This window comes from Fundulus heteroclitus, chromosome 17, assembly GCF_011125445.2.
Source record: "Fundulus heteroclitus isolate FHET01 chromosome 17, MU-UCD_Fhet_4.1, whole genome shotgun sequence".
Classification (NCBI taxonomy): Eukaryota; Metazoa; Chordata; class Actinopteri; order Cyprinodontiformes; family Fundulidae; genus Fundulus; species Fundulus heteroclitus.
This window is the reverse complement of record NC_046377.1, coordinates 19513236-19525588: the sequence shown is the minus strand read 5'-3', so window position 1 is coordinate 19525588 and position 12353 is coordinate 19513236. Positions and strand designations below refer to the sequence as shown.

General features: G+C 41.2%; 1 protein-coding gene across 1 annotated transcript; it reads left to right on the top strand.

Annotated features, from left to right (window-relative positions):
• Positions 1-438: 438 nt before the first annotated feature.
• On the top strand, positions 439-12069 carry cd36 (CD36 molecule (thrombospondin receptor)). The gene is made up of 12 exons (XM_012854191.3): positions 439-821; positions 1219-1379; positions 1491-1635; positions 3273-3428; positions 5361-5452; positions 6091-6140; positions 6233-6302; positions 6407-6594; positions 6690-6808; positions 6906-6979; positions 9949-10003; positions 11476-12069. Exons 1-12 carry the CDS (start codon positions 699-701, stop codon positions 11650-11652), a joined length of 1410 nt encoding a protein of 469 aa, XP_012709645.2. The 5' UTR covers positions 439-698; the 3' UTR covers positions 11653-12069.
• Positions 12070-12353: the final 284 nt, after the last annotated feature.

The window sequence follows — 12353 nt, the reverse complement described above, 5'->3', positions numbered from 1 at the left end:
TAACTGCAGGTTTCAGACCCCTGATCTAGCAGTTGAAAATTTTGCCCTCAGCTCAATACGGCTAAAGCTAAACGTGAAACATCTTATTTTCTAAATCCTTCTAAAACTGTATAGGTAAAAAACAAAATTGGTCAAAGTGACCAATCAGTTATGGTTTCTTTGCCATAGCAAATAATTATTAGAAGTTTATTTAATGTTAAATCTTTAGTACAGGGGCCATAACAGGGGCAAGTACCATTTCTACAGGGAGCATGGGCCCCTGTTGGCCCCTGTCTAGAACCGCCCCTGCCGCCAAAGGTGACGGGCAACGTTTTCCTTTTGAATCTTTCTGCAAAGCCTGATGCGGGCTGTTATCACCTGACCCGACAGTCCTCGCTAATACCCAGGCTGACCCTTGAACCCATCAGATAATGTAAATCACCCGTTTTCCTGGGCCTCAGCCAAAGGGGTGTGTGTGTTTGTGTGTGTGTGTGTGTGTACACCTTTACCTGGCCTCAGCTGCTCCGTCAGTCCCTTCCCATGGTGTAGCCCTGCCTGTGCCGCTCTCTCCCCCGCTGCCTGGAAGACGAACGCAGTCGAGCTGCAGCACACGCCACAGACACAGAGAGACGGGAGAACAGGCAGCCGAGAGAGACAGGCGCGCTCAGAGGAAGGAGAGAGAAACACACACATACACACACACACACACTCTCACCACCATGAGCTGCTGTAACAGAAGGTGCGGGCTGATAGCCGGAGCCGTGTTTGGGGCTGTGGTGGCCGTCCTGGGAGGCATCCTCATTCCTGTGGGCGACCTCATCATCCAGAAGACCGTCAAGCAGGTATGGAGTTCAGTTTCACCCTGACTTAGAGGGTGGGGAGTGACAGAGCATGTCAATGTGTGTGTGTGTGTGTGTGTGTGTGGGGGGGGGGGGGGGGAGATCAAGGTGAATCAGGAGAAAATAGAGAGATGAGGCGTGTGCTTTTTCTAAAAAAAAAAAAGATGCTTCAAACTGCAAAAAGAAGCCAAATGTGACTCCAGCTGATCCGTCAAAAGATCAGCCACCATCTGTGAGCCTCTGCTGGAGATTTTTTTTCCGATTCCCCTTAAAAGACAGCATCCACCTTTTTTTTTTTTTTTTTTGCAATGTGTCAGCGGAGATGCTGGCCTGCTGGCAGACTCGAAGGCACGTTAAAAATAGCCCGTCTGTCTGTGTGTGTGTGTCTGCGGGGCGGCAGGAAGCCGTCATTGAGCCGGGGACGACAGCTCACGAGAACTGGGCGGCAGCGGGGGCAAAGGTGTACCGGCAGTTCTGGCTCTTCGAGGTGACGAACGCCCAGGAGGTTCTGGACGACGGTGCGGCGCCGGTGGTGACAGAGAGGGGACCGTACACCTACATGTGAGCTTCGTTTACTGTCTATTCAGGAGCTGAAACTAATTTCTTTGTGAATTGTCATCATGTGACCCCTGAGTCTCCTCTTCCTGGGCGAAAACGTCTTTCTTCTCTCAGGACGAGATATCTGGCAAAGGACAACATCACGTTCCACCACAATCACACCGTGTCCTACCTGCTTCCCAACGGGGCCATCTTTGAGCCCTCCATGTCAGTGGGAACAGAAGAAGACAAAATCACCTCGCTCAACCTGGCAGTGGCTGTAGGTACCGCCGCAGACGTGTTTTCCTTCCCGCCTCCATGCAGCTCCGCCGCTTAAACCTCTTTGATTTCTGAGGCTGTCGGAAAAAAAAAGGGGCAACGCAAGCTGTGCTGACTCGCTTTGGTCTGCGAACGCTCGTTTTAGAGGTGATTTCTGACTTTAATGAAATCTGACGGTGTGTTTCCAGAGAGCTTTCAAACAGCAATTGTATTTTCAAGGTGCGTCTTGAAAAAGGTTGGAAAGATCCAAGATAGAGAGAGAGAGAGAGAAAAAAATAACAACATGCGGCTGATTAAGCAAACAAAAATGTCATTTCCTTCCTGTTTTGATGCTTTATTTCATCTCATCAGGGCGTTTTCTACCAGAGCCCACCAACTGTGTTGTCATTGGGTCTCTTCGCAGGAATCTGATCCAAGACATATTGCCAGATCAATACAGAAACTGCTCACCTAACATAAGAGCGAGCTTCTTTCACGTGTGTCTTAGTCCATAGACTTAATTCCTGTGGAGAACCTGGACGGTCCAGAGGCGCAAAGAAAAGTAGTTAAAGATCCCCGTCTGTGTATTTGAGGTGTTTAAAGGGAAGACAGGAACTATTGGCAAATATTGACGGGTACTGAGCGCAGGGGTGCCAGCAATAATATTCAAGGACAGACTTTATTGTGCTTCAGCTGCATATTCACAATGCACATTCAGGCCAAATCTCATTGCAAGGCTCCGAGTAAAAACACAAGGCAAAAGAGAAACAACAAAGCAGCAAACAACGACTAAAAAAGACGTTTTAAACGTAGAGAGTTTATATGTAAGACGGAATAGTAATGATAATTGTGGATGGTGTAATTGTGGCATCAAACACACATTTATGGCTTTTAATAACTTGTTTACAGCTGTCCAGTGCCAGATGATAAAGCAATATGTGTACGAAACTGGGGTATATACTTTAATTAACAAGCCGGACAGCTACGGTCTGATTCGCTGGGCTCTCTAACCGTAGCTTTCAGAAAAAAAGAAACTTGTTAGTTGTTGGTTGATTTATGTTCTGTAAATATTGAGGCTGATTTGCTCATCACAGGAGTCTGTCTCCAGAAGGGCTGCAACCGTGAAAGGATCAGTTTCACTCCGTCTCCACCGGCCGCCGTTAATGACTTTAAGCAGAGCAGATGAACGTTCAAATATTCATCCCAGGGTGAATTTGAACCCTTGTTATCCAGCTGCTCTTTGATTTATATATTTATTGCGTCTCAAAGAGCGGACTTTGTGACCCTTTTTCCACCTCACCTTCTTTTTCACACCATTTAGCTCTTTGCTAGAAAGGCTTTCTGGCTGGTGCCTTTTTTTCTTTTGCTAGTTTCCCTTTCTGTATATCTCTGTTTTAGTTTGGCTGTCTAATCTTTTTTTGAAACTTTGATAAGGCTCAAAGAATAAGCCACAGTCTAGGGTTGTTATTTTCCACCATCAGATCCACAAAGCAGGACTATTTCCAACTTGATCTATGTGGGGAAGAACTGCCTCGGTCTGCGCAACAGTTTTGGATTAATTACATATATGTTAATGCGAACCATGTTAATGCCTGGCTTGTGTAAGAAGATCTTTTAATACTAACTGATTTTCCACATTTGATTATTTTTGTTTTTCAGGGAGCTTATTCAGCAATTCCAGTTGAGTTGCATTCAATTTTGGAGACCATGATAAAGACCAGCAACTCCTCCTTGTTCCAGCGTCGTACAGTGAAAGAGCTGCTTTGGGGCTACCACGACCCCATTCTGAAAGGAGCTGTGGGCTTCTTCTTAGACGTGAGTAAAGGTTGACAAAATAATAAATATAAACACTGGAAAGAGATCTACACAGGGAGTTGCTAACAAATGCAAAGATTTAGTCTTTTCAGAACTTACCTGGTAGTTTCCAGGAATTTCCCCTCCAAAAGAAAAAAACTTTCCCACGACTTATCAAGCATTTTAAGAAACCGGGCTATCATAAGGTGAATCTTACAGGGAACTTTACTGAAAGTTACAAAGTTCTTTCCAATACTGGTGAGTTACGCATCGTATCTTGTAAGTTCAGGGAAAGTTTTTTTCCAAAAGCGCAGAAGAGAACCGGATCAGTTTGAATTCAGTTTCAGAAAAAGTTCCTGCTAAATTCTGGGATTACCTGTTGAGTTGTGAGAATGTAACTGGTAATTTGTTAAAAATTGGTTTGTAAGTTTGGAGGAAAGTACATGTTATTTTCCAGAGAGCACCAGGAAATAAACTGGTAGGTTCTGACATGTACCTGGTACGTTTTGGGAAGGTTTTGATAAAATATTGTTTTATGCAGTTTCAACAAAGTTGTGGAAATTAACTTGCTAGCTAAACCTTACATTTTAAAACCTTATAACCTTCCTTCTGACCAAAATGCTTTAATGACCTCCTTTAAATGCTTTTTTTTTGGCATTTATGTTTCTTGCATCTAATGCCCTCAAAATGTTTACTTCTGTATTTTATCTGCATTTTAATGTCCTTGTTCTTATTTTACTAGTTGTATTTCTATCAACTGTAGTGCTTTGAGATTTGCTGGAATTTCAAATAAAATCTATTATTAATTAAATTCAATTCAATTAAATTTTATTTAAATAGCGCCAATTCATGAAACATATCATCTCAAGGCACTTTACAAAGTCAAATTCAATCAGATCATACAGATTGGTCAAAACATTTCCTATCTAAGGAAACCCCGCAGATTACATCAAGTCTTGACTAGCAGCATTCACTCCGCCTGAAGAAGCGTAGCGCCACAGGGACAGTTGTCTACTTTGTCCATGGCTTTGCAGCAATCCCTCATACCGAGCAAGCATGCAGCAACAGTGGAAAGTAAAAACTTCCGCTTTAGCGGGAAGGAAAACCTCCAGCAGAACAGGCTCAGTATGAACGGTCATCTGCCTCGACCGACTGGGGTTACAGAAGACAGAGCAGAGACACAACAAGAGAGACAAAAAAGCACAGAAGCACACATTGATCCAGTAATCTGTTCTACATTAGATGGTAATAGCGGGTGATCTGTCTTCCCTTGATGATGTCACAGCTAACAGAACGCCAGACCAGGTGTACCTACTATAAAGAAAAAAATGACAGAGAACCAAAAGTTAAAAGCTGGAATGACAACAAGCAATGCAAATTGGAGAACAGCAGGAGAACTCAGCAGAGTGAGAGAAATAGAGCCTGATGTCATCCAGCAGCCTAAGTTTATATCAGCATAACTATAGAGGTAGCTCAGGGTAACATGAGCCACTCTAACTATGAGCTTTGTCAAAAAGGAAAGTTTTAAGATTAGTCTTAAAAGTAGACGGGGTGTCTGCCTCACGGACCAAAACTGGGAGTTGGTTCCACAGGAGAGGAGCCTGATAGCTAAAGGATCTGCCTCCCATTCTACTTTTAGAGACTCTAGGAACCACCAGCAGACCTGCAGTCTGAGAGCGAAGTGCTCTGTTAGGAACATACGGGGTAATCAGAGCTGTGATATATGATGGAGCTTGATTATTAAGGGCTTTATACGTGAGAAGGAGAATTTTACATTCTATTCTTTATTATTATTATTATTATTATTATTATTATTATTATTGTTAACTGGTAAGTTCTGAAAAGTGATTCCAAGTTTTTGAATTCAAAATAAGGAACATCCAATTTATTGGAAATTACAGGCTGTATTGTTTTGTGCCAACAAAATATCTAATGATTTTATTTTCCCCGTAGTACAATAATACATACGATGGCTACTACAATGTCTTCACTGGCAAAGATGACATCTTAAACGTGGGTAAGATCGACATGTGGAGACAAAGCAGGTCAGTCTACTTAAATGTATTAAACAAAGATCCTGGACACTTTGCTCAGACTTTAAAGTTACATCATCACAATAGAGTTATTGATACATAAAAAACACTTAAAAAACCTGAAATCCATATTCTCAAACAAACATAGCCTCTGCAATGGTAATGTGAAGTATCGTTGTTGCAGATGTGTGGTATAAGTATTTTCCTGTCACATTTTAGGAAATGTTTGATATGTTTCTAACGGCCATTTAGAGTTATATTGGTTGATTACACTGCAGAGCGTTTAATCGAGCCCAAATGACTGAAGCCAAAATGATGTACCATATGTTCTGGGGCATTTTGATATTTTGCTAAATGGATAAAGAAAATTCACCAATCAAACATGAACCCTACCAAATATATGGCTTGAAATGTTCTGCTGCGTAAATTAATTTCCTGCCAGCATGAACTAAAACTTCTTTCATAGCCTGATTTCATCATGTCCAGAGTGACAACCAGATCAACTTATTACATTGCGTTGATAGCACACCCATTTTAGGCCTCGCAGACATTTGAAGATTTAGGCTCCCTGTTTCTGGGGGTTGAAACTTTGTCCGCAGACATTGTACACTTCCTGTATGTGTAACTGATGTGTTTGCTTTGTGCCATAGGAGCTTAGGTTTTTGGAACGACAAATACTGTGACATGTTAAATGGAACAGGTATGGTACATCAGTCAATACGCTAGATTTCAGAGCAGCTAGACACCATGCTGAATCTGTGTGACCATGGTTTCCCCTCTTCTCTTCCTTAGATGCTTCGTCCTTTCCTCCCTTTGTGGACAAGAAGGAACCCATCTTTTTCTTCTCATCAGACATCTGCAGGTGATTAAGGCGTTGCTGGAACTTGAACAAATCAACTGATCTGTTATCTTCAGGCTAAAGTTTGGACTTTTTTCCCCCTCTCCCTCTGGTTTTTGTGACTTCAGGTCTGTGTCAGCCAGCTACGAGGAGACGGTAAACCTAAAAGGAATTGATGTGTACCGTTACTCCCTTCTCCAATCCACCTTGGCCTCCCCTGTGGACAACCCAGACAACAAATGTTTCTGCTCAAACATGAAGACCACCAAGAATTGCACATTGGCTGGCGTGCTGGACATCAGTTCCTGTCAAGAAGGTCAGTTACTTTACAAAATGGCCCAAAAAAAGAGTCAGGCCATCTAATTTAATTTCATTGAGCCATTTTAATTTTCACTTTGTGTTTCCAAACAGGGCGACCTATTTACATCTCCCTGCCCCACTTCCTGCATGGCAGTCCGTCACTAAGGACTGATGTGCTGGGCCTAAACCCCGACGAGGAGCACCATAAAACCTTCCTAGATGTTGAGCCTGTAAGAGAATATCAACCACTGATAGATTTTGTTAATGGATGTTTTGAGAGGCTCAGTGGGTAACATTAGGGTGATAACTTGCTTGTTTTCCCACCAGACCACCGGGTTTACTCTGAATTTTGCCAAGAGAATTCAGGTGAACATGATGTATGGACCATCAAAAGTCATCACGTGAGTTGATTTGAGGACTATTTCCATTCTGTGTTTGGTTTTATAGAAGCAGGGAAAGTTTTTTTTTCTAGCCCCAGTTTGAATAATGTCAATAACATTTTGCATGTTTAAAAGGTTGCAAAGATGCAAAGTCCAAGTAGAGACACCAAATGAGTTTGTTTAGCAACCTTATCAGCCTTTACTTTGAGGTGTCACCATAAAAAAAACATCTGTGTGATGCTACATTTGCATTAAAATTATCCTGCTGCAGGTATTGTTTTACAATCCCACCATTCTCGGGGGGCCTCACCAATTCCAGTCATTTTCCAGCTGATAAATTTCTTGGAGTTGTTTGCTCTCATGCCATAACCATAACTGTACGGCTAAACCTTCCCCCAACCCTTGCTTTAAACACAGTTTGCAGAGTCTGCAGAGTAATAAACTGTTGCACTAAAAGAGAACTCGAAAAGGTTTTTTACTTCTCTGTCAATCTGTTGTCCTCCACCTATCCGAGATAAGTTTGTAAAGATGAAAGATCCTGGAGCAGAACCCATATCAGAATCAGAATCAGATATACTTTAATAATCCCAGAGAGAAATTGCTGAAATATACTCAGGTATATCCCAGATATCCCACTCCCAAGTGAAACTCCACAAATCGTCATGCGACAACCCAACGCACTTCCTGGCTGGAGGAAATATAGGTCTCCAATCCTCCAGAGGAGGGCTCTGAGGAGCTACGCCTGCACCACCTCAGCTAACCCCTTTAAAAGAATTACTGCTCTATTCCTCACTTTAACTCTAAGGCTGATCTCTACCACTTAGGAGAAGAAGCTAATTTCCCTCATGTAAAAGACGCCAGAACCATTTAGTTTTATGCAAAGACAGACTTCAGACATAGAGGGACTGATGCAATCTTTTCCTGATTCAGAACCCTTCCTCAGATTTAGTGGGACTACGGTAACTTTTCGCCAACTGCTTCATCATATTTGGTTGGACAAAGCTTTCAACCATCAAAGTGATAGGTTTTATTGGTGGGCAGTTTTTCAAGATTTGGCAAATGTGTGTTCAAAGTATAGCGTTATGTACATAAATCGATTTTCCAGGTGTGATCCCCTTAATTGAGACTCACTTGAAGGTTTCACTCGTTTTGGTTTTCCATCTATCTGACGCACCATGATGCAGCGACCAGCTGACAGCTCAGCGCCTCTCTTATCTCCAGAGTATCCGAGACAAACAGCTGGTCCCGGATTAGAAACCAGAGTTCTAGTTCAGTGGGTCTCAACAATGTCAAATACCACTCAAGTATATCCCAAGGTTTTCTAAAAATGTTCTAATCCATTTGTACTGTGTGGACAGCTAATAGATGTGGTGTACGTATCCATTTCATCCATTGTCTTTACCCACTTATCCGTGCAGGGTTGCAGGGGGGCGGGTGTCCGTCTCCTGCCGTTATTGCTATTTTTAAGCAAAAGTTGAAACAAAGGTCGTTACAAACCAGCATACTGAGTGGAAACGTCAGAGGTTTCTGAAAAATCATGACCACATAAACAATTATGGCCGGTCGTTTCTAAAACCTACTGATAGATGCAGCAACACTGTTTCATCGGTTCTTGAAAAGTCATCCGGTGCATTTCTCTTTTGTCCCAATGAAGCAAAGATTAACATATTTGAACACGTCTGCATTTTATTTGCTACTGTTTATTAGCTCTACATCCAAATTTGAATTTGTTCAAATTTGACTTGAAGACAGTTGCTACCAGCATTTCTCCTAAATACCACTCATGGTACTTTCACCAGTTCAAGAACCATGGTTTATAATATTTTTTTTATTTACCAAATAACAATGTCAAGAGGTTATTTGATAAATGAAAAAAGGTAAGAGGTAAAGAGCTCAGAAAATATATTTTTTTCTGATGCTAAAAAATAATGTTACAGGGCAAGAAAAATCCATTAGTAACAGCAATATGTGAGAAAATGTGAATTTCGATAAACTTTCAACCTCAACAACTATTTTTGGTAAAACAAATGTTGGGAGTGGGCTCCCCTTGTGTTCTGCACACATGGATAAACCATGGCTGTATGCTGTGGCAGAAGGTTTACAATGAAGTTCTGAATCGTCAGATTCAAAATTAGAGGGTGTTTAACTGGTTTTAAGGAATCTAGAATAAGGAAACTGGTTAAACGTCACCACAGAGATTATTTCAAACATTTCTTAGCCAATAAGACATGCATCAGCTACTTACATGCTCTTTAAAGTGCAATTTGTGATTTCTATAAAGTTTACTTTTTTGTGAACTCATGGTTAAAGAAAAAAACATGAGTTCACAAAATAGAACTCATGGTTCTATTTTCTATTTAGAACTCATTGTTCTAAAAGTAGAAATACCTTTTTTGTCCCACGATGGGGAAATTCAGGCATCACAGTGGCAAAAAAAAAAAAAAAACGTAGATAAACCAAACCTACAAACTAGATTAAATAATATGAATAAAAAAAGCTAAATTCAAAGTTAAGAGTTAAAGCAAAAGAGAAAGGACTTTACAGAAAGGGAGAGAAAAATGACTCACAAAGGACATGATTCCTGCAAGAACCGCCACTGATGTCATTGTTACTTTTTCAAGGAGTTTGTCCGGCACCTTGTCCTTGTAGGTTGCTGTGAGAGAGGATTTATGTCCCTCTGTCATGACGGTGCCTGCTGTATTTATTGGATCGGGGTCACGTTTGGACTGTGCCAGGACCACTGAATTATTCTGCAGGAAGAAATGCAAAATGACGTACATCTCCCAAACACGATGAGCATGTTTGCTTTGTGAATGGGGGGAAAATGTAATGATCAAAGCAGAAACAGGGCAATCTTAGCGAATCAGGTTCAAACGATTATATGTTTTAGGAGAGTGGCTGTAGCAATATTCAGGGTACTAATACTGTTAAGTTTCCTTTAACAGTAAAATGAATACATACACTCTTAAAAATGCATTCTCTCTTTGCAGGGTACTCAAAAAGGTCAAGGACTATACCATATTTCCTCTTGTTTGGCTAAATGAGGTAAGAAAAAAAGAAAAGAAAATGGAAACTAAAGTGTGTTACTGTCACAAACTTGAATGCATTCTGATGGGATTGTATAAGATAGGCTGTTAACTAGTTGTGCATAAATGAAGTAGAAGGAAATTGAAACATGGTTTTCAAAGATTTATACCAAGAAAAACCTGAAATGAGCAGCGGACAGTCCACCCAGACAGGCGATCTGCCCAGAATGCTCCATGAATCCATCTTAAAACCAACAATAGCTAGGTTTACGTGCACAAAAATTCACGATCGGATTGAAATGTATTCGAATTATAAAGCAAAAAAAAAAAAAAATCGGATTGTACCGTTTATATGGGCACGCAATCAATCAATCCGATCATAATATGCGTGTATATGCACCTGGCTTTTACTCAGAATAGAACCACTCTGACATGCTCAGTTATCTAATTTCCCTAAAAAAACACAGAAGAGGAAGAACTTCCATCCTTGTTGAACAACACAAAATAGCAAACAAAGCACTATTGTACGAGTTTGTTTGTCTTCTGAGCGCCCAGGCTGGACTTGCACCAGGTTCTAATGACGCTTGAAACGTTACTGGTTTCAGACAGAAAGGTTTTGTCTGGCAGTTTTCCTTCCCAACCTATTTCCTCATTGTTTAGTGGCGAAAATACGTCAGGAAGCAAAACTGTCGGGTGCACATGCGTACTCAGGTCAGTTTGCCACATTCAGAATAACTTGATCATGTCGAGTGTTTACGTGCAAGTCGATCAGATTATTAATATGCATAAACCATCCCTTTCATTCGGAATACAATTTCATTCAGATTGAGCTAAATCCGATCATATTCCGACTGGCTTCTTTACCTGAGGCATTTTTATTACCTTTATCCACGTAAACGTAGCTAGTGACGATCTTCCCTGTCCCCGTTGAAGCTTCCCCACAGCATGCTACCCCCACCACCATGTTTCACAGAGTGGATGGCGCGTTTTACTTTTCTGCTGGACAAGTATTTGCATGTTAGCCAAAAACAAATGTGACTTTTTATCTCACCTAACCAGTCTGTGGTGCTCCATTTTCATGCCTTGTTTCAATCTCCAAATTAGACTTCCCGTGATCTAAAGGGCAGATTTCTAGATTGCGAGACCAGCGTTTGTCCCGTTGACAGAGTCTTCAACCTGAGCTGTGGTTCTCTGCTGCTCCTCCAGAGTTTCCATGAGTTTCTTGACGGCTTCCACATTCAGCCCGTCAGTTTAGGAGGACATCTGTGTCTTTGTGGGATTACAGCTGTGCAATAGTCTTCACATTTTCAATAACACAGATGAAATCTCTTCAGTTGGACTTCATTTAAAGAACCATGTACCATTTTACCTCCACTTCTAGAATACTTACTCATTTGTGTGCGTCTATGAAACTGATTTCCCTCGGCATACTTTGAGGTTTGTGGCGATGTCAAATCAGTAACTGTCTTTCTTTCGTCCACTTTCAAACAGACGGCGACGCTGGATGATGAAACAGCGGACATGTTTAAGAAGGAGCTCATGTCTCGCATCCAGATGTTGGAGATCATACAGCAGGTGCTCCTGGGCGTCGGTCTCGGCATCTTCGTCCTGTGTCTTATCTTTTACTGTGTAGTGCGGAGGAGTCATAACCAAAGCAAGCTTGCGTAGTAAAACGGCGAATCGGCTGTTTGCGGCGCGGCAGAGCGCCGTGCATTCACACCGGCAAGCCACATCGACCCTTTTTGATATAGACTTGCAATTTTTTGCACTTTCTGTCTTATTTATAATGTCAGATCTCCTTTTATTTCAAAAGGGAGGGATACTGTGATTTTTTTAAAACCGCTCCACAGAGCTGGATTTCTTTGCCAATTCTTGTTTTTCGATTTCAAACACTGGAACATGAACTCAATCAGGGATTTCGTGAAGGAGACCGATTATAAACTCCTCTGAACCGTCAACTAAACCTTTTATGTCTCCAATGAGAGAGATATGGGTTTATTTGACACCCTATGACAGAAATGTAGAAGTGCAAATGTTCATATACTTTGCTAAACTAGTGTGTTCAAAATAAATATAAGCTTCAAAAGGGTTGCCTTGTGTTTTATTTAATGCTGGAGTTACTCTGAATGGTGATAAAGCAGATTTTTTTGTCCTGTGGCGACCATAAATTGACTTTAATGATTTCAAATGCCCTTTAGTCAGCTCTTTGGTCTGGATTTTTATTACACACTGATAATAGCATTGCTTTGAGTTTGCATGTTTCAGCGCATGCATTTCACAATAGTATTTTCAATATTGGGCTCTAGGTTTTTTTAATTTTAATGGCTCAAATCCTTTTTACAAATCAGACTGTTATTTATGCAGTATTG